This window comes from Bubalus bubalis, chromosome 7 (assembly GCF_019923935.1).
Source record: "Bubalus bubalis isolate 160015118507 breed Murrah chromosome 7, NDDB_SH_1, whole genome shotgun sequence".
NCBI classification, from domain to species: domain Eukaryota; kingdom Metazoa; phylum Chordata; class Mammalia; order Artiodactyla; family Bovidae; genus Bubalus; species Bubalus bubalis.
Genome location: NC_059163.1, coordinates 50482676 through 50504990, shown reverse-complemented (window position 1 = coordinate 50504990; position 22315 = coordinate 50482676). Strand labels below are relative to the sequence as shown.

At 39.1% G+C, this 22315-nt stretch overlaps 1 protein-coding gene across 8 annotated transcripts in view; it reads right to left on the bottom strand.

Annotated features, from left to right (window-relative positions):
• TEC (tec protein tyrosine kinase) overlaps nucleotides 1-22315 on the bottom strand; it is a 167182-nt gene that overhangs the window by 36324 nt on the left and 108543 nt on the right. For all 8 annotated transcript variants that reach the window (XM_025290081.3, XM_025290082.3, XM_025290080.3 and 5 more), the window contains 4 exons: nucleotides 22220-22301; nucleotides 21377-21505; nucleotides 4743-4789; nucleotides 2918-3090 (listed from right to left, as the gene is read on the bottom strand). In XM_025290081.3, coding sequence (XP_025145866.1) covers nucleotides 2918-3090; nucleotides 4743-4789; nucleotides 21377-21505; nucleotides 22220-22301 — 431 coding nt within the window. The remainder of the gene's footprint in view (nucleotides 1-2917; nucleotides 3091-4742; nucleotides 4790-21376; nucleotides 21506-22219; nucleotides 22302-22315) is intronic.

Below are 22315 nucleotides of genomic sequence, written 5' to 3'. Positions count from 1 at the left end.
TCACATTCCAGGATGTCTGGCTCTAGGTCAGTGATCACACCATCGTGATTATCTGGGTCGTGAAGATCTTTTTTGTACAATTCTTCTGTGTATTCCTGCCACCTCTTCTTAATATCTTCTGCTTCTGTTAGGTCCATACCATTTCTGTCCTTTTTCGAGCCCATCTTTGCATGAAATGTTCCTTTGGTATCTCTGATTTTCTTGAAGAGATCACTAGTCTTTCCCATTCTGTTGTTTTCCTCTATTTCTTTGCACTGATCACTAAAGAAGGCTTTCTTATCTCTTCTTGCTATTCTTTGGAACTCTGCATTCAGATGTTTATATCTTTCCTTTTCTCCTTTGCTTTTCGCTTCTCTTCTTTTCACAGCTATTTGTAAGGCCTCCCCAGACAGCCATTTTGCTTTTTTGCATTTCTTTTCCATGGGGATGGTCTTGATCCCTGTCTCCTGTACAATGTCACGAACCTAATTCCATAGTTCATCAGGCACTCTATCTATCAGATCTAGGCCCTTAAATCTATATCTCACTTCCACTGTATAATCATAAGGGATTTGATTTAGGTCATACCTGAATGGTCTAGTGGTTTTCCCTACTTTCTTCAATTTCAGTCTGAATTTGGCAATAAGGAGTTCATGGTCTGAGCCACAGTCAGCTCCTGGTCTTATTTTCGCTGACTGCATAGAGCTTCTCCATCTTTGGCTGCAAAGAATATAATCAATCTGATTTTGGTGGATACACATTAAACGACACCATGTGGAAGCAAATAGCTTAATCTAGATTGTGGCTCACTATAGAGAAAAAGATCTGGTTTTATCAATAAATCAAAAATGGGGGGAAAAAGGACAGGGACTGTTTTACAATAAAAGAGAGACATGAGACGTATCAGCAAAATGCATTGTGTTGACCTTGTTTTAATCTTGAGTAAATTGTAAAAATACAGATTAGAGCTAATCAAGGGAAACCAGAATTACAGAGTTGGTACTATCCTTAAACCTGGGCCAGAAGGGCCCCTGTTCCGACCTCTCACTTTCAAGGGAATGCTAAAGTCCATCATTCCTCAGCTGGACTATCACCTGAAACTATGGCCTCAGAATTCGCTGCCCATTGCCAAGCCCTACATGGGCCTTTCCAAGGGGTTTCATTCTCTGAAAACCAAATGATGCTGCTTGCATGCACTCCTCCAGCCCAGGTTCAGGCAGTGACCAAGCTGGGAGGTGGCTTTTGCCAACCAAATGGACAGAATTTGGATGTGTAGCTGGGCGATGTACATGGTGCATGTGAGACGGAACCAGGGACAGAAGGAAAGGGAGAAGGGCGAGACCCTGGGGAGACGGCCAGTCCTCCGTGCACTGTCACGTTCTGGCACGGAACTCCAAGCCAGACCTTGCTTTCCTTGTCATTTTGGAGGTATGTTTGTCAACTTGGGGGATAAATTATACCTTATTCACCAGTTTGTCAGTTTGACTTATAAATATTTAAATATTTGATATCTGGGCTTTTATTTGTACTCTTCTTCTAGTCCTGAAAATGCTGGGGGAAAGCCTACAGATGAATTTTTAAAATTATTATTCTATTATAATGTTGGGGTTCCCTGGTGGCTCAGAGGGTAAAGAAACTGCCTGCAATCAGGAGACCCAGGTACATCTCTGGGTGGGGAAGATCCCTTGGAGAAGACAATGGCTACCCACTCCAGTATTCTTGCCTGGAGAATTCTATGGACAGAAGAGCCTGGTGTGCTATATCCCATGGGGTCACAAAAAGTCAGACACAACTGAGCAACTAACACACACACACATATGCTAATGACACAGCAGTTGTTTAAAAACATCTTTAGCAATTAGACTTAGGGGTGAAATTTCATGATGATTTGAATCTACTTTTAAATACTCAAAAAAAAAAAAAGAAAAAAAGAACAGTTGGGAAGATTTTTTTTTTTTAATGGGAAGATTTTAAAATTATGACCAACCAATTTCTGAAGTCAAGTGACAAGAGGCTCCGTTAAACTACTACATATCTTTTTGATATGTCTATAATTTTAAAAAAAAATCTTGTTTGGCAAAAAAAAAGCAGTGATGACCTTTCTGTAAACATAGATGAACAGGTTTCCATAAAGGTACTAACGCACAGCACTCAGGAGACGTACCGCTGCCAAGAAGTGAGCAGCAGGCATGGGCCCTGCCCAATCCAGAGGCTTCCACTGCTTCTCCAGCAGTGACCCTGGAACTGCGGGTGGGGCAGGAGGTAAGAAAGTGGATTTGCATGAAGGGAATACTCTAATCAGGACAAAAAGTCCTCCTCTTCTTATTAACAGGAACTCAGAATAAAAACAGGGTTATACTACAGAGGTAAGCACAGGATACAGAGCTTTCCTAATGAAGCTTAAGATACACCCCCCGCCGCAACGTTTATCATATTTACCCATTATTTACCAATAATAAGGTTGAAAAGGATTATTCTCTTTAAATCCTATTTAGTATAAATAATGTTTGTTTTAAACTTCTTGAATGTATGTATTTTAGACATAGGCACATACACACATACGTATAGACAGACACACACTCACATTCCCTCTTTCTACAACCAATCTAAGATTACTTATTTATTTTGAGGGGGAGGGGGACGGGAAGAGACATAAAATGTAATTTCCCCCAAGATCAAAACAATCCAATTCAAACATACAATGGATGAGAAATAGACCAGTGTAATGGATTCTAATTTCTGGAAAGAAGTGGTTGATCTATTTACATTTTTTGAGTCACTAAGAAGACACTGTGCTACTAAAAGGTGATAATGTATATTTTCATTTACGGCTGCTGAACTGGTCTCACTACATAGCAGTTACAGATTATCATCTTCTCGCTCAGTATTTAACTCCCTGCCACCCACTCTGTATCATCCACAGGGAGGGAATACCTACCCATATTTATCTCTTGCTTTCCACCAATGAACATCATTCTTTTCCAATATGATATACTCCTGGCCTCTCTCTAGTCTGAGATCATGTGCTTCTGTCGCTTGGAAATCATACATGGCTACAACTATTTCTTCACCATTTTCTTCTTCAGGCGGAATTGGTGGAGGAGGCCTTCGCTAAGAAATGGAAATATGAAAGTTTAGTCTTCTATGTGAAACTGGGTGTGAAGCAGACACTAAGCACTGCATACTGCCACAGAATAAACTCTACCTAAAGTAATCTGGTGACTCTCCGCCCATGAGTTTGAGGATGTTGATGCTACTGGGCCTCTCATGGGTTTCAGAATACAGGAAAAGAGCAAAAACTGTCTTTAAATATTAGAAGGAGTCTTCTCGGGGTCAGGATTAACTTACCAGGGAGAGGCAAGGGTAGAATGTGAGTAGAAATGACGACTAAAAGTAGATCCACCATTTAATGGCCTACAATGGGAAAAAGACCTACTTTCGTCAGGTCTCCCACTTGAAGGAATCTACTTCTTCATGCCTACTATGTGCAAGGTACACTCTAAGTACATAGCTGGCATATTTCTTTTCATTTATTCTTTTTTTTTTTTAATTTTAAATTGAAATATATAGTTGGGCTTCCCTGGTAGCTCAGCTGGTAAAGAATTCACCTGCAATGCAGAAGACCTCTGTACGACTCTTGGGTCAGGAAGTTCCCCTGGAGAAGGGATAGGCTACCCGCCCCAGTATTCTTGCCTGATGAATCCCCATGGACAGAGAAGCCTGGTGGGCTACAGTCCATGGGGTTGCAAAGAGCTGGACATGACTAAGCGACTAAGCACAGCATAGCACATAGTTAACTTAAAATGCTGCATTCGTTTCTGGTATACAGCAAAGTGATTCAGTATATACTCCTTTTCATACTGTTTTCATTATGGTTTATTATAGGATACTGAATACAGCTCCCTATGCTATAGAGTAGGACCTTGCTGTTTATCTACTTTATATATAATAGTTCCTATCTGCTAATCTCAAACGCCTAATTTACCCCCATACCCCGCCTTTCCCCTTGGGCAACCCTAAGTTTGCTTCCTCTGTGAGTCTGTTTCTGTTCTGCAAATAAGTTCATTTGCATCCTCATTTATTCTTAGTACTAATTCCATAAGAGTATATAATTTCCATTTTATAACTAAGGAAACAATGGCTTAAAGTCACCCACATCAGATTCGTGCTGGATCGGGTCCCTCCCAAGTCCAAAGTATATGTTTTGTACCATACTTCACTATTCATAGGTATATCATTAAATCACTAGAGTCATCCCTTTGTCATAATACTGTGGTCTCAGGACTGAAATATTCCTCTAAAGTCCCACGTTGCTTGAATAATATTCAAAGCCAAAATATAGGCAGAATGCCAGATGATAATAGGGCCCCCAGTGATAATTTCTGATACATTTAAATAAATATTATTTGACACCAAAAAAAATCAAGTTAAGCCATAATCTATCTATTTCTGATAGAAATGCAGGAGGCAATATCACAGGACTGAACAAAAACACACTTGGTAAACACACACTTAAAAAAGTTAGGGGCTTCCCTGGTGGCTCAGACAGTAAAGAATCTACCTGCAATGTGGGAGACCTGGGTTCGATTCCTGGGTCAGAAAGATCCCCTGGGGAAGGGCATAGCTACTGACTCCAGTGTTCTTGCCTGGAAAATCCCACGGATAGTGGAGCCTAGCAAGCTACAGTCCATGGGTCGCAAAAAGTTACACATGAATGAGCGACTATCTCTTTCATCACTTCCAAAAGTTAAAGATCACCTTACTTTCTTTATTTCTGGCGCTGGTGTTGGAGGTAGTGCTTTTCTTATACCTAAAAATACAACAACAAGATAGGTTAAAATGCCATCTAACCGTGATCGACAGTTTTAAGGAAAACTAAACATAACAAGACGGAGAAGGCAATGGCACCCCACTCCAGTACTCTTGCCTGGAAAATCCCATGGACAGAGGAGCCTGGTGGGCTACAGTCCATGGGGTCGAACAGAATCGGACATGACTGAAGCAACTTAGCAGCAGCAGCAGCAAACGTAACAAGAAGTCCACTCTGACTCTCTCACTCTGGTGCATGTTGCTTGCAATACTATTTTAGGACAGATTTCTTGAACAGACTGTAAATGCCACAGGGATTGAGGCCACGTGTTATTCATTGTAAGCAAATGGGATTACATCAGAACCAAAAATCTTCTGCTCAGCAAAGGAAACCCATCAACAAAATGAAAAGGCAACCAACAGTAGGGGACAAAATATTTGCAACCCACATATCTGAGAAGGGGTTAGTATCCAAAATATACAAGGAACTCATACAACTCAATAGTTAAATAATAACTCAATTAAAAGTGGACAAAGGACCTAAACAGACTTTTTCTTAAAGAAGACATACAAACAGCCAAGAGGTACTTTAAAAGGTGCTCAGCATAACTAATCATTAGGAAAATGCAAATTAAAAGCAGAAATAAGATACCAACTCATACATACTGGGACAGCAATTATAAAACCCACATGTGACAGTGGGTACCCTTGTCTTGTTCTTGCCTTTAGGGAAAATGCTTTCAATTTTTCACCATTGAGGATAATGTTTGCGGTGGGTTTGTCATATATAGCTTTTATTATGTTGAGGTATGTTCCTTCTATTCCTGCTTTCTGGAGAGTTTTTATCATAAATGGATGTTGAATTCTGTCAAAGGCTTTCTTTGCATCTATTGAGATAATCATATGGCTTTTATTTTTCAATTTGTTAATGTGGTGTATTACATTGATGGATTTGTGGATATTGAAGAATCCTTGCATCCCTGGGATAAAGCCCAATTGGTCATGATGTATGATCTTTTTAATGTATTGTTGGATTCTGATTGTTAGAATTTTGTTAAGGATTTTTGCATCTATGTTCGTCAGTGATATTGGCCTGTAGTTTTCTTTTTTTGTGGCATCTTTGTCAGGTTTTGGTATTAGGGTGATGGTGGCCTCATAGAATGAGTTTGGAAGTTTACCTTCCTCTGCAATTTTCTGGAAGAGTTTGAGTAGGATAGGTGCTAGCTCTTCTTTAAATTTTTGGTAGAATTCAGCTGTGAAGCCGTCTGGACCTGGGCTTTGGTTTGCTGGAAGATTTTTGATTACAGTTTCAATTTCCGTGCTTGTGATGGGTCTAAGATTTTCTATTTCTTCCTCATTCAGTTTTGGAAAGTTGTACTTTTCTAAGAATTTGTCCATTTCTTCCACGTTGTCCATTTTATTGCCATATAATTGCTGATAGTAGTCTCTTATGATCCTTTGTATTTCTGTGTTATCCGTTGTGATCTCTCCATTTTTACTTCTAATTTTATTGATATGATTTTTCTCCCTTTGTTTCTTGATGAGTTTGGCTAATGGTTTGTCAATTTTATTTATCCCCTCAGAGAACCAGCTTTTGCCTTTGTTGATTTTTGCTATGGTCTCTTTTGTTTCTTTTGCATTTACTTCTGCCCTAATTTTTAAGATTTCTTTCCTTCTACTAACCCTGGGGCTCTTCATTTCTTCCTTTTCTAGTTGCTTTAGGTGTACAGTTAGGTTATTTATTTGACTTTTTTCTTTTTTCTTGAGGTACGCCTGCATTGCTATGAACCCTCCCCTTAGCACTGCTTTTACAGTGTCCCACAGGTTTTGGGTTGTTGTGTTTTCATTTCCATTCATTTCTATGCATATTTTTATTTCTGATTTCTTCTGTGATTGGTTGGTTATTCAGCAGTGTGTTGATCAGCCTCCATATGTTGGAATTTTTAATAGTTTTTCTCCTGTAATTGAGATCTAATCTTACTGCATTGTGGTCAGAAAAGATGCTTGGAATGATTTCAATTTTTTTGAATTTACCAAGGCTAGCTTTATGGCCCAGGATGTGATCTATCCTAGAGAAGGTTCCGTGTGTGCTTGAGAAAAAGGTGAAATTCATTGTTTTGGGGTGAAATGTCCTATAGATATCAATTAGGTCTAACTGGTCTATTGTATAATTTAAAGTTTGTGTTTCCTTGTTAATATTTTTTTTAGTTTATCTATCCATAGGTGTGAGTGGGGTATTAAAGTCTCCCACTATTATTGTGTTATTGTTAATTTCCCCTTTCATACTTGTTAGCATTTGTCTTACATATTGCAGTCCTCCTATGTTGGGTGCATATATAATTGTAATTGTTATATCTTCTTCTTCGATTGATCCATTTCCCCTAAAGTCAGGAACAAGACAAGGGTGCCCACTTTCACCACTACCAGTCAACATAGTTTTGCAAGTTTTGGCCACAGCAATCAGAGCAGAAAAAGTAATAAAAGGAATCCAAATTGGAAAAGAAGAAGTAAAACTCTCACTGTTTGCAGATGACATGATCCTCTACATAGAAGACCCTAAAGACTCCACCAGAAAATTACTAGAGCTAAGCAATGAATATAGTAAAGTTGCAGGATATAAAATCAACACCCAGAAATCCCTTGCATTCCTATACACTAACAGTGAGAAAATAGAAAGAGAAATTAAGGAAACAATTCCATTCACCATTGCAACAAAAAGAATAAAATACTTAGGAATATATCTACCTAAAGAAACTAAAGACCTAAATATAGAAAACTATAAAACACTGGTGAAAGAAATCAAAGAGGACACTAATAGATGGAGAAATATACCGTGTTCATGGATCGGAAGAATCAATATAGTGAAAATGAGTATACTACCCAAAGCAATCTACAGATTCAGTGCCATGCCTATCAAGCTACCAACAGTATTCTTCACAGAGCTAGAACAAATAATTTCACAATTTGTATGGAAATACAAAAAACCTCGAATAGCCAAAGCGATCTTGAGAAAGAAGAATGGAACTGGAGGAATCAACCTGCCGGACTTCAGGCTCTACTACAAAGCCACATTCATCAAGACAGTATGGTACTGGCACAAAGACAGAAATATAGATCAATGGAACAAAACAGAAAGCCCAGAGATAAATCCACGCACCTATGGACACCTTATCTTTGACAAAGGAGGCAAGAATATTCAATGGAGAAAAGACAATCTTTTTAACAAGTGGTGCTGGGAAAACTGATCAATAACTTGTAAAAGAATGAAACTAGAACACTCTCTAACACCATACACAAAAGTAAACTCAAAATGGATTAAAGATCTAAACGTAAGACCAGAAACTATAAAACTCCTAGAGGAGAACATAGGCAAAACACTCTTCGACATAAATCACAGCAGGGTCCTCTATGATCCACCTCCCAGAATATTGGAAATAAAAGCAAAAATAAACAGAAATAAACAGTTCAGTTGCTCAGTCGTGTCTGACTCTTTGTGACCCCATGAATTGCAGCACGCCAGGCCACCCTGTCCATCACCAACTCCCGGAGTTCACCCAAACCCACATCCATCAAGTTGGTGATGCCATCCAGCCATCTCATCCTCTGTCGTCCGCTTTTCCTCCTGCCCCCAATCCCTCCCAGCATTAGAGTCTTTTCCAATGAGTCAACTCTTCACATGAGGTGGCCAAAGTACTGGAGTTTCAGCTTTACCATCAGTCCTTCCAAAGAACACTCAGGACTGATCTCCTTCAGAATGGACTGGTTGGATCTCCTTACAGTCCATGGGACTCTCAAGAGTCTTCTCCAACACCACAGTTCAAAAGCATCAATTCTTCGGTGCTCAGCTTTCTTCACAGTCCAACTCTCACATCCATACATGACTACTGGAAAAACCACAGCCTTGACTAGAAGGACCTTTGTTGGCAAAGTAATGTCTCTGCTTTTTAATATGCTATCTAGTTTGGTCATGGAGAAGGCAATGGCCACCCACTCCAGTACTCTTGCCTGGAAAATCCCACAGACGGAGGAGCCTGGTAGGCTGCAGTCCATGGGGTCGCAAAGAGTAGGACACGACTGAGCAACTTCACTTTTCACTTTCATGCATTGGAGAAGGAAATGGCAACTCACTCCCGTGTTCTTGCCTGGACAATCCCAGGGATGGTGGAGCCTAGTGGGCTGCCATCTATGGGGTCACACAGAGTCAGACACAACTGAAGCGACTTAGCAGCAGCAGCAGCATGTTGGTCATAACTTTCCTTCCAAGGATTAAGTGTCTTTTAATTTCATGGCTGCAATCACCATCTGCAGTGATTTTTGGAGCCCAAAAAAATAAAGTCTGATACTGTTTGGAACCTAAGTAAAACTAAAAGTTTCTGCACAACAAAGGAAACTATAAGCAAGGTGAATAGACAGCCTTCAGAATGGGAGAAAATAATAGCAAATGAAGCAACTGACAAAGAAATTAATCTCAAAAATATGCAAGCAACTCCTGCAGCTCAATTCCAGAAAAATCAACGACCCAATCAAAAAATGGGCCAAAGACCTAAACAGACATTTCTCCAAAGAAGACATACAGATAGCTAACAAACACATGAAAAGATGCTCAACATCACTCATTATCAGAGAAATGCAAATCAAAACCACTATGAGGTACCATTTCACACCAGTCAGAATGGCTGCCATCCAAAAGTCTACAAGCGAGGAGGAGCTAAGATGGCGGAGGAATAGGATGGGGAGAACACTTTCTCCCCCACAAATTCATCAAAAGAACATTTAAACACCAAGTAAATTCCAGAAAACAACTTCTGAATGCCGGCAGAGGACATCAGGCACCCAGAAAAGCAACCCATTGTCTTAGAAAGGAGTTAGGAAAAAATATAAAAGACAAAAAAAGAGACAAAAGAGGGAGGGATGGAGCTCCGTCCCTGGAAGGGAGTCTTAAAAAGAGAGAAGTTTCCAAACACCAGGAAACATTCTCACTGCCGGGTCTGTGCCGAGCCTTGGAAGCACAGAGGGCAACATAACAGGGAGGAAAAATAAATAAACAATTAAAACCCACAGATTAGGAGCCCTACGGTAATCCCCCAGCAGAGAAGCTGCGCAGACGCCTGCATCTGCCATTAGCAAGTGGGGGCTGGGCAGGGAAGCACGGTGCGGGCTGCATCACTTAGAGTACGGATCTGGCCTGAATACCCCGAGTGCTACCTGAGCGAAATAATTTGGGCTAGCAAACCAGACTGTGGCATATCTACCACACGAAAAGCCAGCCCTATCCTAAGACACAGCCAGGCCCGCGCACAGGACAAAGGACTGTACAGAGATAGCCGGCTGCAGACTGCTCCCCTCCGGTGACAGGCAGCCAGTGCCGGAAGGGGGCAATCGCAGCCCCAGAGAGACATTATCTACAAAACTATAAGCAGGCTTCTTTGCTAACTAAAACTTCTTGGGGTTCTCGACAGTCAACATCCGCCTGAGAAGGTGCGCCGGTTGTACACCCAGATAACCGAGCAGCGGGGAGGCGATAAGTCGCGCTGGCCAAACACCTCATCATTGAAAGACAAGTATATGTCTTGTCTTTCTTGTCTGAGCTCCTCGGACCTGGGAAGGGCACAAAACACAGGCCCAACCGAGTCTGTGCCTCTGAGGACTACCCGAGTGCCTGAACCTGAGCGGCTTAGACCTGGGAGGTGCAAGCAGCCCAGGGCCGGCCGCAGATGGTTCACGGTGGAGCAACCTAGAGCCTGAGCAGTGTGGGGAGGGAGGCTACACACGCCGTGAGCAGGGGCAGGCCCAGTGTGGCTGAGGCACTGTGAGCACACGCCAGACTTATTTATTTGCAGTGTTCCTTCCTCCCCACAGCACGACTGAACAAGTAAGCCTTAAAAAAAAAAAGGTGTCCACCACCGCCCCCTTTGTATCAGGGCGGAAATCAGACACTGAAGAGACCAGCAAACAGAGGAAGCTATAACTGAGGGAACTGCCTTGGAAGCGACAGGCAATAGATTAAAACCCCGTGGTTAGTACTGACTACATAGGAAGGGGCCTATAGATCTTGAGAAATATAAGCTGGAACAAGGAACTAGCCGAAAATGAACTGAACCCACAATACCCACAACAATATCAGAGAAAGTCCTATGTATATTTTTACTATTTTTATGATCATTCTTCCTTTGTTTTTTTTTTTTAATTTTTAAAAAATTTTTAAGTCCTCTATTACTCCTTTAATTTTCACTTTTATAACCTACCATTACTTCGCCAAAAAAAAAAAAAGACCCTTTTTTTTTAAAAAGCAAACTTCATATATATATTTTTTTATAACTTTTGTGACCTTGTTTTTTTTTTTCCTTCTTTTCTTTAACATTGTATTTTTGAAATTCCAAACTCTGCTCTAGATTTTTAATTTTAGCTTTTTGGTATTTGTTATCAATTTTGTACCTATTTTTTTTTTATAACTTTTGTGACTTTTTTTTTTCTCTATTTCTCTCCATCTTTTCTTTAACATTATATTCCTGAAATTCCAAACTCTACTCTAGATTTTTAATTTATGCTTTTTGGTATTTGTTATCAATTTTGTACCTATATCTTCTTTATAATTTTTGTGACTTTGTTTTTGTTTTTTTCTCTTTCTTTTTCTTCTTCTTTTCTTTAATATTGTATTTTTGAAATTCCAAACTCTAGATTTTTTAACTTTTGCTTTTTGGTATTTGTTATTAATTTTGTACCTATATTTTCTTTATAATTTTTGTGACTTTTTTTTTTTCTTTTTCTCTCTTTCTTTTTCTCTCTTTCTTTTCCTTCTTCTTTTCTTTAACATTGTATTTTTGAAATTCCAAACTGTACTCTAGATTTCTAAATTTTGCTTTTAGGTATTTGTTACCAATTTTGTACCTTTAAGAACCCAATCTTCAGTACCCATTTTTTACTAGGGAGCAAGATTACTGGCTTGACTGCTCTCTCCCCCTTCAGACTCTCCTTTTTTTCCATCAGGTCGCCTGTGTCTCCTCCCTAACCCTTCTCTACCCAACTCTGTGAATTTCTGTGTGTTCCAGACGGTGGAGAACACTTAGGGAACTGATTACTGGCTGGATCTGTCTCCCTCCTTTTCATCCCCTCCTTTTATCCTTCTGGCCACCTCTGTCTCCTTCCTCCCTCTTCTCTTCTCTGTATAACTCTGTGAACATCTCTGAGCGGTCCAGTTGTGGAGTGCACATAAGGAAGTGATCACTGGTTAGCCCGCTCTCTCCTCTATTGATTCCACCTTATCTCATTCAGGTCACCTCTAACTCCCTCCTCCCTCTTCTCTTCTCCATGTAACGCTGTGAACCTCTCTGGGTAACCCTCACGGTGGAGAAACTTTTCATCTTTAACCTAGATGTTTTATCAATGGTGCTGTATAGAAGGAGAAGTTTTGAGACTACTGTAAAAATAAGACCAATAACTGGAAGCAGGAGGCTTAAGTCCAAACCCTGACTCCAGGGTACATTAATTGACAGGAGCTCATCAAGTGCCTCCATACCGACACTGAAACCAAGCACCACACAAGGGCCAACAAGTTCCAGGGCAAGACATACCAAGCAAATTCTCCAGCAACACAGGAACACAGCCCTGAGCTCCAATATACAGGCTGCCCAAAGTCACCCCAAAACCATAGACATCTCATAACTCATTAATGGACACTTCATTGCACTCCAGAGAGAAGAAATCCAGCTCCACCCACCAGAACACCGACACAAGCTTCCCTAACCAAGAAACCGTGACAAGCCACCTGTACAAACCCACACACAGCGAGGAAATGCCACAATAAAAAGAACTCCACAAACTGCCAGAATACAGAAAGGACACCCCAAACTCAGCAATTTAAACAAGATGAAGAGACAGAGGAATAGCCAGCAGATAAAGGAACAGGATAAATGCCCACCAAACCAAACAAAAGAGGAAGAGATAGGGAATCTACCTGATAAAGAATTCCGAATACTGATAGTGAAATTGATCCAAAATCTTGAAATCAAAATGGAATCACAGATAAATAGCCTGGAGACAAGGATTGAGAAGATGCAAGAAAGGTTTAACAAGGACCTAGAAGAAATAAAAAAGAGTCAATATATAATGAATAATGCAATAAATGAGATCAAAAACACTCTGGAGGCAACAAATAGTAGAATAACAGAGGCAGAAGATAGGATTAGTGAATTAGAAGATAGAATGGTAGAAAAAAATGAATCAGAGAGGAAAAAAGAAAAACGAATTAAAAGAAATGAGGACAATCTCAGAGACCTCCAAGACAATATTAAATGCTACAACATTCGAATCATAGGGGTCCCAGAAGAAGAAGACAAAAAGAAAGACCATGAGAAAATACTTGAGGAGATAATAGTTGAAAACTTCCCTAAAATGGGGAAGGAAATCATTACTCAAGTCCAAGAAACCCAGAGAGTCCCAAACAGGATAAACCCAAGGCAAAACACCCCAAGACACATATTAATCAAATTAACAAAGATCAAACACAAAGAACAAATATTAAAAGCAGCAAGGGAAAAACAACAAATAACACAGAAGGGAATTCCCATAAGGGTTAACAGCTGATCTTTCAATAGAAACTCGTCAAGCCAGGAGGGAATGGCAAGACATACTTAAAGTGATGAAAGAAAATAACCTACAGCCCGGATTATTGTACCCAGCAAGGATCTCATTCAAATATGAAGGAGAAATCAAAAGCTTTACAGACAAGCAAAAGCTGAGAGAATTCAGCACCACCAAACCACCTCTCCAACAAATACTAAAGGATATTCTCTAGACAGGAAACACAAAAAGAATGTATAAATTCGAACCCAAAACAATAAAGTAAATGGCAACGGGATCATACTTATCAATAATTACCTTAAACGTAAGGGGTTGAATGCCCCAACCAAAAGACAAAGACTGGCTGAATGGATACAAAAACAAGACCCCTACATATGTCATCTACAAGAGATCCACCTCAAAACAGGCGACACATACAGACTGAAAGTGAAGGGCTGGAAAAAGATTTTCCATGCAAATAGGGACCAAAAGAAAGCAGGAGTAGCGATACTCATAGCAGATAAAATAGACTTTAAAACAAAGGCTGTGAAAAGAGACTAAGAAGGTCACTACATAATGATCAAAGGATCAATCCAAGAAGAAGAAATAACAATTATAAATATATATGCACCCAACATAGGAGCACCGCAATATGTAAGACAAATAAATGCTAACAAGTATGAAAGGAGAAATTAACAATAACACAATAATAGTGGGAGACTTTAATACCCCATTCACACCTATGGATAGATCAACTAAACAGAAAATTAACAAGGAAACACAAACTTTAAATTATACAATAGACCAGTTAGACCTAATTGATACCTATAGGATATTTCATCCCAAAACAATGAATTTCACCTTTTTCTCAAGTGCACATGGAACCTTCTCCAGGATAGATCACATCCTGGGCCATAAATCTAGCCTTGGTAAATTCAGAAAAATTGAAATCATTCCAAGCATCTTTTCTGACCACAATGCAGTAAGATTAGATCTCAATTACAGGAGAAAAACTATTAAAAATTCCAACATATGGAGGCTGAACAACACATTGCTGAATAACCAACAAATCACAGAAGAAATCAAAAAAGAAATCAAAATTTGCATAGAAATGAATGAAAATGAAAACACAACAACCCAAAACCTGTGGGACACTGTAAAAGCAGTCCTAAGGGGAAGGTTCATAGCAATACAGGCATACCTCAAGAAATAAGAAAAAAGTCAAATAAATAATCTAACTCTACACCTAAAGCAACTAGAAAAGGAAGAAATGAAAAACCCCAGGGTTAGTAGAAGGAAAGAAATCTTAAAAATTAGGGCAGAAATAAATGCAAAAGAAACAAAAGAGACCATAGCAAAAATCAACAAAGCCAAAAGCTGGTTCTTTGAAAGGATAAATAAAATTGACAAACCATTAGCCAGACTCATCAAGAAACAAAGGGAGAAAAATCAAATCAATAAAATTAGAAGTGAAAATGGAGAGATCACAATGGACAACACAGAAATACAAAGGATCATAAGAGACTACTATCAGCAATTATATGGCAATAAAATGGACAAGGTGGAAGAAATGGACAAATTCTTAGAAAAGTACAACTTTCCAAAACTCGATCAGGAAGAAATAGAAACTCTTAACAGACCCATCACAAGCACGGGAATTGAAACTGTAATCAAAAATCTTCCAGCAAACAAAAGCCCAGGTCCAGACGGCTTCACAGCTGAATTCTACCAAAAACTTAGAGAAGAGCTAACACCTATCCTACTCAAACTCTTCCAGAAAATTGCAGAGGAAGGTAAACTTCCAAACTCATTCTATGAGGCCACCATCACCCTAATACCAAAACCTGACAAAGATGCCACAAAGAAAGAAAACTACAGGCCAATATCACTGATGAACATAGATGCAAAAATCCTTAACAAAATTCTAGCAATCAGAATCCAACAACACATTAAAAAGATCATACACCATGACCAAGTGGGCTTTATCCCAGGGATGCAAGGATTCTTCATTATCTGCAAATCCATCAATGTAATACACCACATTAACAAATTGAAAAATAAAAGCCATATGATTATCTCAATAGATGCAGAGAAAGCCTTTGACAGAATTCAACATCCATTTATGATAAAAACTCTCCAAAAAGCAGGAGTAGAAGGAACATACCTCAACATAATAAAAGCTATATATGACAAACCCACCGCAAACATTATCCTCAATGGTGAAAAATTGAAAGCATTTCCTCTAAAGTCAGGAACAAGACAAGGGTGCCCACTTTCACCATTACTGTTCAACATAGTTTTGGAAGTTTTGGCCACAGAAATCAGAGCAGAAAAAGAAATAAAAGGAATCCAAATTGGAAAAGAAGAAGTAAAACTCTCACTGTTTGCAGATGACATGATCCTCTACATAGAAGACCCTAAAGACTCCACCAGAAAATTACTAGAGCTAAGCAATGAATATAGTAAAGTTGCAGGATATAAAATCAACACCCAGAAATCCCTTGCATTCCTATACACTAACAGTGAGAAAATAGAAAGAGAAATTAAGGAAACAATTCCATTCACCATTGCAACAAAAAGAATAAAATACTTAGGAATATATCTACCTAAAGAAACTAAAGACCTAAATATAGAAAACTATAAAACACTGGTGAAAGAAATCAAAGAGGACACTAATAGATGGAGAAATATACCGTGTTCATGGATCGGAAGAATCAATATAGTGAAAATGAGTATACTACCCAAAGCAATCTACAGATTCAGTGCCATGCCTATCAAGCTACCAACAGTATTCTTCACAGAGCTAGAACAAATAATTTCACAATTTGTATGGAAATACAAAAAACCTCGAATAGCCAAAGCGATCTTGAGAAAGAAGAATGGAACTGGAGGAGTCAACCTACCTGACTTCAGGCTCTACTACAAAGCCACAGTTATCAAGACAGTATGGTACTGGCACAAAGACAGAAATATAGGTCAATGGAACAAAATAGAAAGCCCAGAGATAAATCCACGCACCTATGGACACCTTATCTTTGACAAAGGAGGCAAGAATATACAATGGACTAAAAGACAATCTCTTTAACAAGTGGTGCTAGGAAAACTGGTCAACCACTTGTAAAAGAATGAAACTAGAGCACTTTCTAACACCATACACAAAAATAAACTCAACATGGACTAAAGATCTAAATGTAAGACCAGAAACTATAAAACTCCTAGAGGAGAACATAGGCAAAACACTCTCTGACATACATCACAGCAGGATCCTCTATGACCCACCTCCCAGAATATTGGAAATAAAAGCAAAAATAAACAAATGGGACCTAATTAAACTTTAAAGCTTCTGCACATCAAAGGAAAAAATGGGCCAGAGAAATAAACAGACATTTCTCCAAAGAAGACATACACATGAAAAGATGCTCAACATCACTCATTATCAGTGAAATGCAAATCAAAATCACTATGAGGTACCATTTCACACCAGTCAGAATGGCTGCGATCCAAAAGTCTACAAGCAATAAATGCTGGAGAGGGTGTGGAGAAAAGGGAACCCTCTTACACTGTTGGTGGGAATGCAAACTAGTACAGCCACTATGGAGAACAGGGTGGAGATTCCTTAAAAAACTGGAAGTAGAACTGCCATACAACCCAGCAATCCCACTGCTGGGCATACACACCGAGGAAACCAGAATTGAAAGAGACACGTGTACCCCAATGTTCATCGCAGCACTGTTTATAATAGCCAGGACACGGAAGCAACCTAGATGTCCATCAGCAGATGAATGGATAAGAAAGCTGTGATACATATACACAATGGAGTATTACTCAGCCATTAAGAAGAATACATTTGAATCAGTTCTAATGAGGTGGATGAAACTGGAGCCTATTATACAGAGTGAAGTAAGCCAGAAAGAAAAACACGAATACAGTATACTAATGCATATATATGGAATTTAGAAAGATGGTAACAATAACCCTGTATGCAAGACAGCAAAAAAGACACAGATGTATATAACAGTCTTTTGGACTTTGGGGGAGAAGGCAAGGGTGGGATGATTTGGGAGAATGGCATTGAAACATGTATAACATCATATGTGAAATGAATCAGCAGTCCAGGTTCGATGAATAATACAGGATGCTCAGGGCTGGGGCACTGGGACAACCCAGAGGGATGGTACGAGGAGGGAGGTGGGAGGGGGGTTCAGGACGGGGAACACGTGTACACCCTTGGTGGATTCATGTTGATGTATGGCAAAACCAATACAATGTTATAAAGTGATTAGCCTCCAATTAAAATAAATTTATATTAAAAAATAAAAAAAACAAAAACAAACAAAAAACAACTAAGGAAAAAAAAAACCCACATGTGATAACAAATGCTGCTAAGGATGTAGAGAAAAGGGAACTCTTGAGCACTGTTAGTGGGAATGTAAATAATGTAGCCACTGTGGAAAATAACATAGAAGTTCCTCAAAAAACTTAAAAATAGAACTACCAGATGATCCAGCAATCCCACTTCTGGGTATACACACGGACAAAAGGAAATCAATACCTCAAGGAGACAATCTGTACTGCCATGGTCATAGCAGCATATTTTACAATGGCCAGGAACAGAAACAACCTGAGCATTCACCAACAGAGGACTGAATACAGAAAATGCAATGTGTGTGTACATATATACATGATGGAATATTCAGCCTTAGAAAAAGAAGGAAATCCTTTCATTTGTGACAACATGGATGAAGCTGGGGAGCATAATGCTAAGTGAAATAAGCCAGACAGAAAAGGACAAACTGCACATGCTGTAACCTATATGGGGAATCTTAAAAAAAAAAAAAAAATTCATAGAGAGTAGAATAATGGTTGCCAGGGGATGCAGGGTGGGGAAAATAGAGATGTTGGTAAAAGAATACAAGTTTACAGTTATTCAATGAATAAGGTATGTTAATTATTACTCAATTTATATATATATTATATATAAAACTGGAGAAGGAAATGGCAACCTACTCCAGTATTCTTGCCTTGAGAATCCAATGGACAGAGGAGCCTGGCAGGCTACAGTCTATGGGGGTAGCAAGAGTCGGAAACAACTGAGCAACCAAGCACACACACACACACATACACACACACACATATATCTAGAACTAATACCCCCCAAAAAGATGTCCTTTTCATCATAGGGGACTGGAATGCAAAAGTAGGAAGTCAAGAAACACCTGGAGTAACAGGCAAATTTGGCCTTGGAATACAGAATGAAGCAGGGCAAAAGCTAATAAAGTTTTGCCAAGAGAACGCACTAGTCATAGCAAACACCCTCTTTCAACAACACAAGAGAAGGCTCTACACATGGACATCACCAGATGGCCAACACTGAAATCAGACTGATTATACTCTTTGCAGCCAAAGATGGAGAAGCTCTATACAGTCAGCAAAAGCAAGACCAGGTGCTGACTGCGGCACAGATCATGAACTCCTTATTGCAAAATTCAGACTTAAATTGAAGAAAGCTGGGAAAACCACTAGACCATTCAGGTATGACCTAAATCAAATCTCTTATCATTATACAGTGGAAGTGACAAATAGACTCAAGGGATTAGATCTGATAGGCAGAGTGCCTGAAGAACTATGGATGGAGTTTCACGACATTGTACAGGAGGCAGTGATCAAGACCATCCCCAAGAAAAAGAAATGCAAAAAGGCAAAATGACTGTCTGAGAAAGCCTTACAAATAGCTGAGAAAAGAAGAGAGGTGAAAGGCAAAGGAGAAAAGGAAAGATACACCCATCTGAATGCAGAGTTCCAATGAATAGCAAGCAGAGATAAGAAAGTCTTCCTCAGTGATAAATGCAAAGAAATAGAAGAAAACAATAGAATGGGAAAGACTAGAGATCTCTCAAGAAAACTGAGATAGCAAGGGAACATTTCATGCAAAGATGGCCACAGTAAAGGACGGAAATGGTATGGACCTAACAGAAGCAGAAGATATTAAGAAGACGTGGCAAAAACACACAGAAGAACTATACAAAATAGATCGTCATGACCCAGATAACCACAATGGTGTCATCACTCACCTAGAGCCAGACATCCTGGAGTGCAAAGTCAAGTGAGCCTCAGGAAGCATCACTATGAACAAAGCTCTTGGAGGTGATAGAATTCCAGTTGAGCTATTTCAAATCCTAAAATATGATGCTGTTAAAGTGTTGTACTCAATATGCCAGCAAAATTGGAAAACTCAGCAGTGGCCACAGGACTGGAAAAGGTCAGTTTTCATTCCAATTCCAAAGAAAGGCAATGCCCAAGAATGTTCAAACTACTGCACAATTGCACTCATCTCATACACTAGCAAAGTAATGCTCAAAATTCTCCAAGCTGGATTTAGAAAAGGCAGAGGAACCAGAGATCAAATTGCCAACATCCTTTGGATCATAGAAAAAGCAAGAGAGTTCCAGAAAAACATCTGTATTGTTGACTATGTCAAAGCCTTTGACTGTGTGGATCACAACAAACTGTGGAAAATTCTGAAATAGATAGGAATACCAGAACACATGACCCGCCTCCCAAGAAATCTGTATGCAGGTCAAGAAGCAACAGTTAGAACTGGACATGGAACAACAGACTGGTTCCAAATTGGGGAAGAAGTATGTCAAGGCTGTATATTGTCACCCTGCTTATTTAACTTAAATGGAGAGTACATCATGTGAAATGCTGGGCTAAATGAAGGACAAACTGGAATCAAGACTGCAGGGAGAAATATCAATAACCTCAGATATGCAGATGACACCACCCTTACGGCAAAAAGCAAAGAGGAACTTAAGAGCTTCTTGATGAAAGTGAAAGAGGAGAGTGAAAAAGCTGGCTTATAACTCAACATTCAAAAAACTAAGATCATGGCATCTGGTCCCATCACTTCATGGCAAATAGATGGGGAAACAGGGGCAACAGTGACAGACTTTATTTTTTTTTGGCTCCAAAGTCACTGCAGATGGTGACTGCAGCCATGAAATTAAAAGACACTTGCTCCTTGGAAGAAAAGCTATGACCAACCTGGACAGCATATTAAAAAGCAGAGACATTAGTTTGCCAACAAAGGTCCATCTAGTCAAAGCTATGGTTTTTTCATTAGTTATGTATGGATGTGCAAGTTGGACCATAAAGAAAGCTGAGTGCCAAAGAATTGAGGCTTTTGAACTGTGGTGTTAGAGAAGACTCCTGAGAGTCTCTTGGACTGCAAGGAGATCAAACCAGTCAATCCTAAAGGAAATCAGTCCTGAATAATCATTGGAAGGACCTATGCTGAAGCTAAAGCTCCTATACTTTGGCCACCTGATGTGAAGAACTGACTCATTGGAAAAGATCCTGATGCTGGGAAAGATTGAAGGCAGGAGGAGAAGGGGACAACAGATTAGGGGTTGGTTGGATGGCATCACCAACTGGATGGACATGAGTTTGAGCAAGCTCCAGGAGTTGGTGATAGACAGGGATGCCTGGCATGCTGCAGTCCACGAAGTCGCAAAGAGTCCAACACAACTGAGCAACTGAACTGAACTGTGTGTGTGTATATATATATACATAATATAAAACAGGAAAAAAACAAAGTCTAAGGATCTAGTGTATAAAATGGCAACTATAGCTGATAGCTTTGTAATGTAAATTGAAGTTTTCTAAGAAAATAGAACTTAAATGTTTTCATACATACACACACACACACAAAGGTAAACATACGAGGTTTTAATCAGCTCAATGAGAAGAACCTTTTCCAATGGAAAAGTATATCCAATCACCTCACTGTAAATTTTAAAGATGTTGCAATTTTGTTAATTATACCTCAGTACAGCTGGGAGGAAAGGAGAGAAAAAGTGCTGACAGTCCTGCCTTAGGTTCACACTTACCCTTACAAAATATACCTACCCTGCAAGTTTGAAGGCCATATTTAACCAACAGCAAAATCAGAAACATGTCCCTTTTTCCCTTTACGAATAATATGTACATCCTGAGCACAATATAGTTATAGAATAAAATGAATACTTACTACTTTCAAAAAGATTATATTTTTCACATCCAGGTGCTAGTTTTTCAGTTTGTCTGCAACACTGATAACTTCCGTCTGCCCAAAATTTAGGATGATATTTAATCATAATATTATTGTTGTTCTTTATTTCTGTAATTCAAAGATACATTAAACAATCAGTGAAATAAAGCAGAGATGACAGAATGTTTCCTTGAATAACACTGTTGATCACTCTTTCTCAAATTCATTGTTACAGTTTAGACACTAAGTTGTGTCTGACTCTTTTGTGACCCCATGGACTGTTTATTATGAGGAAATCCTCATAACATAAAATCAAACATTCAGAAGATGCATACAGTTCTCTTTTGCCTCCTTTTTTTGGTGAGGCACCCTTGGGCTAACAAGGTGAAGCAATCTCTGCTACATTGTGATGGATAAACACAAAAGTCAGCCCATCACCATTTTGTTCTTCAGAGAAAGCAATGAGGATTATGCAGGACAAATTACAAATGAACATTCTTCACGTGCAAGTCAATTCCTCCACATCAAATGTTGACCACACAATTTCTTAGAAAATACTAAATCCTGCTATCGTAAAAGCCCAGTGGTTAGTCACCTCCAAATGTATTATATATTAAATGAAAGCTTGTTTTTCTTAAAAACTATGTATAAGCCACTAGAAGGAAGCAGATTATAAAAAAAGGAAGTTATCTTCAATGTGTGTCACTTATAGGAAAAGAATGACCTTGGAGAAGCACTTACTGTAGATTAAAAGATTATAAATGTAAGATAGTTCTGTCCTAGTGATAAGAATGTTATATTCTGAAATTATGTACGGATTAATATTTCATGATATGAGTTTACCTTCTTTTAACTTCTTTACCCACCGGTCCCTGCTTTGTGCACTAGGTGCAAAAATGTAAAGTGTGTTAGCATCATGCACAACCTGAAATAAAACAA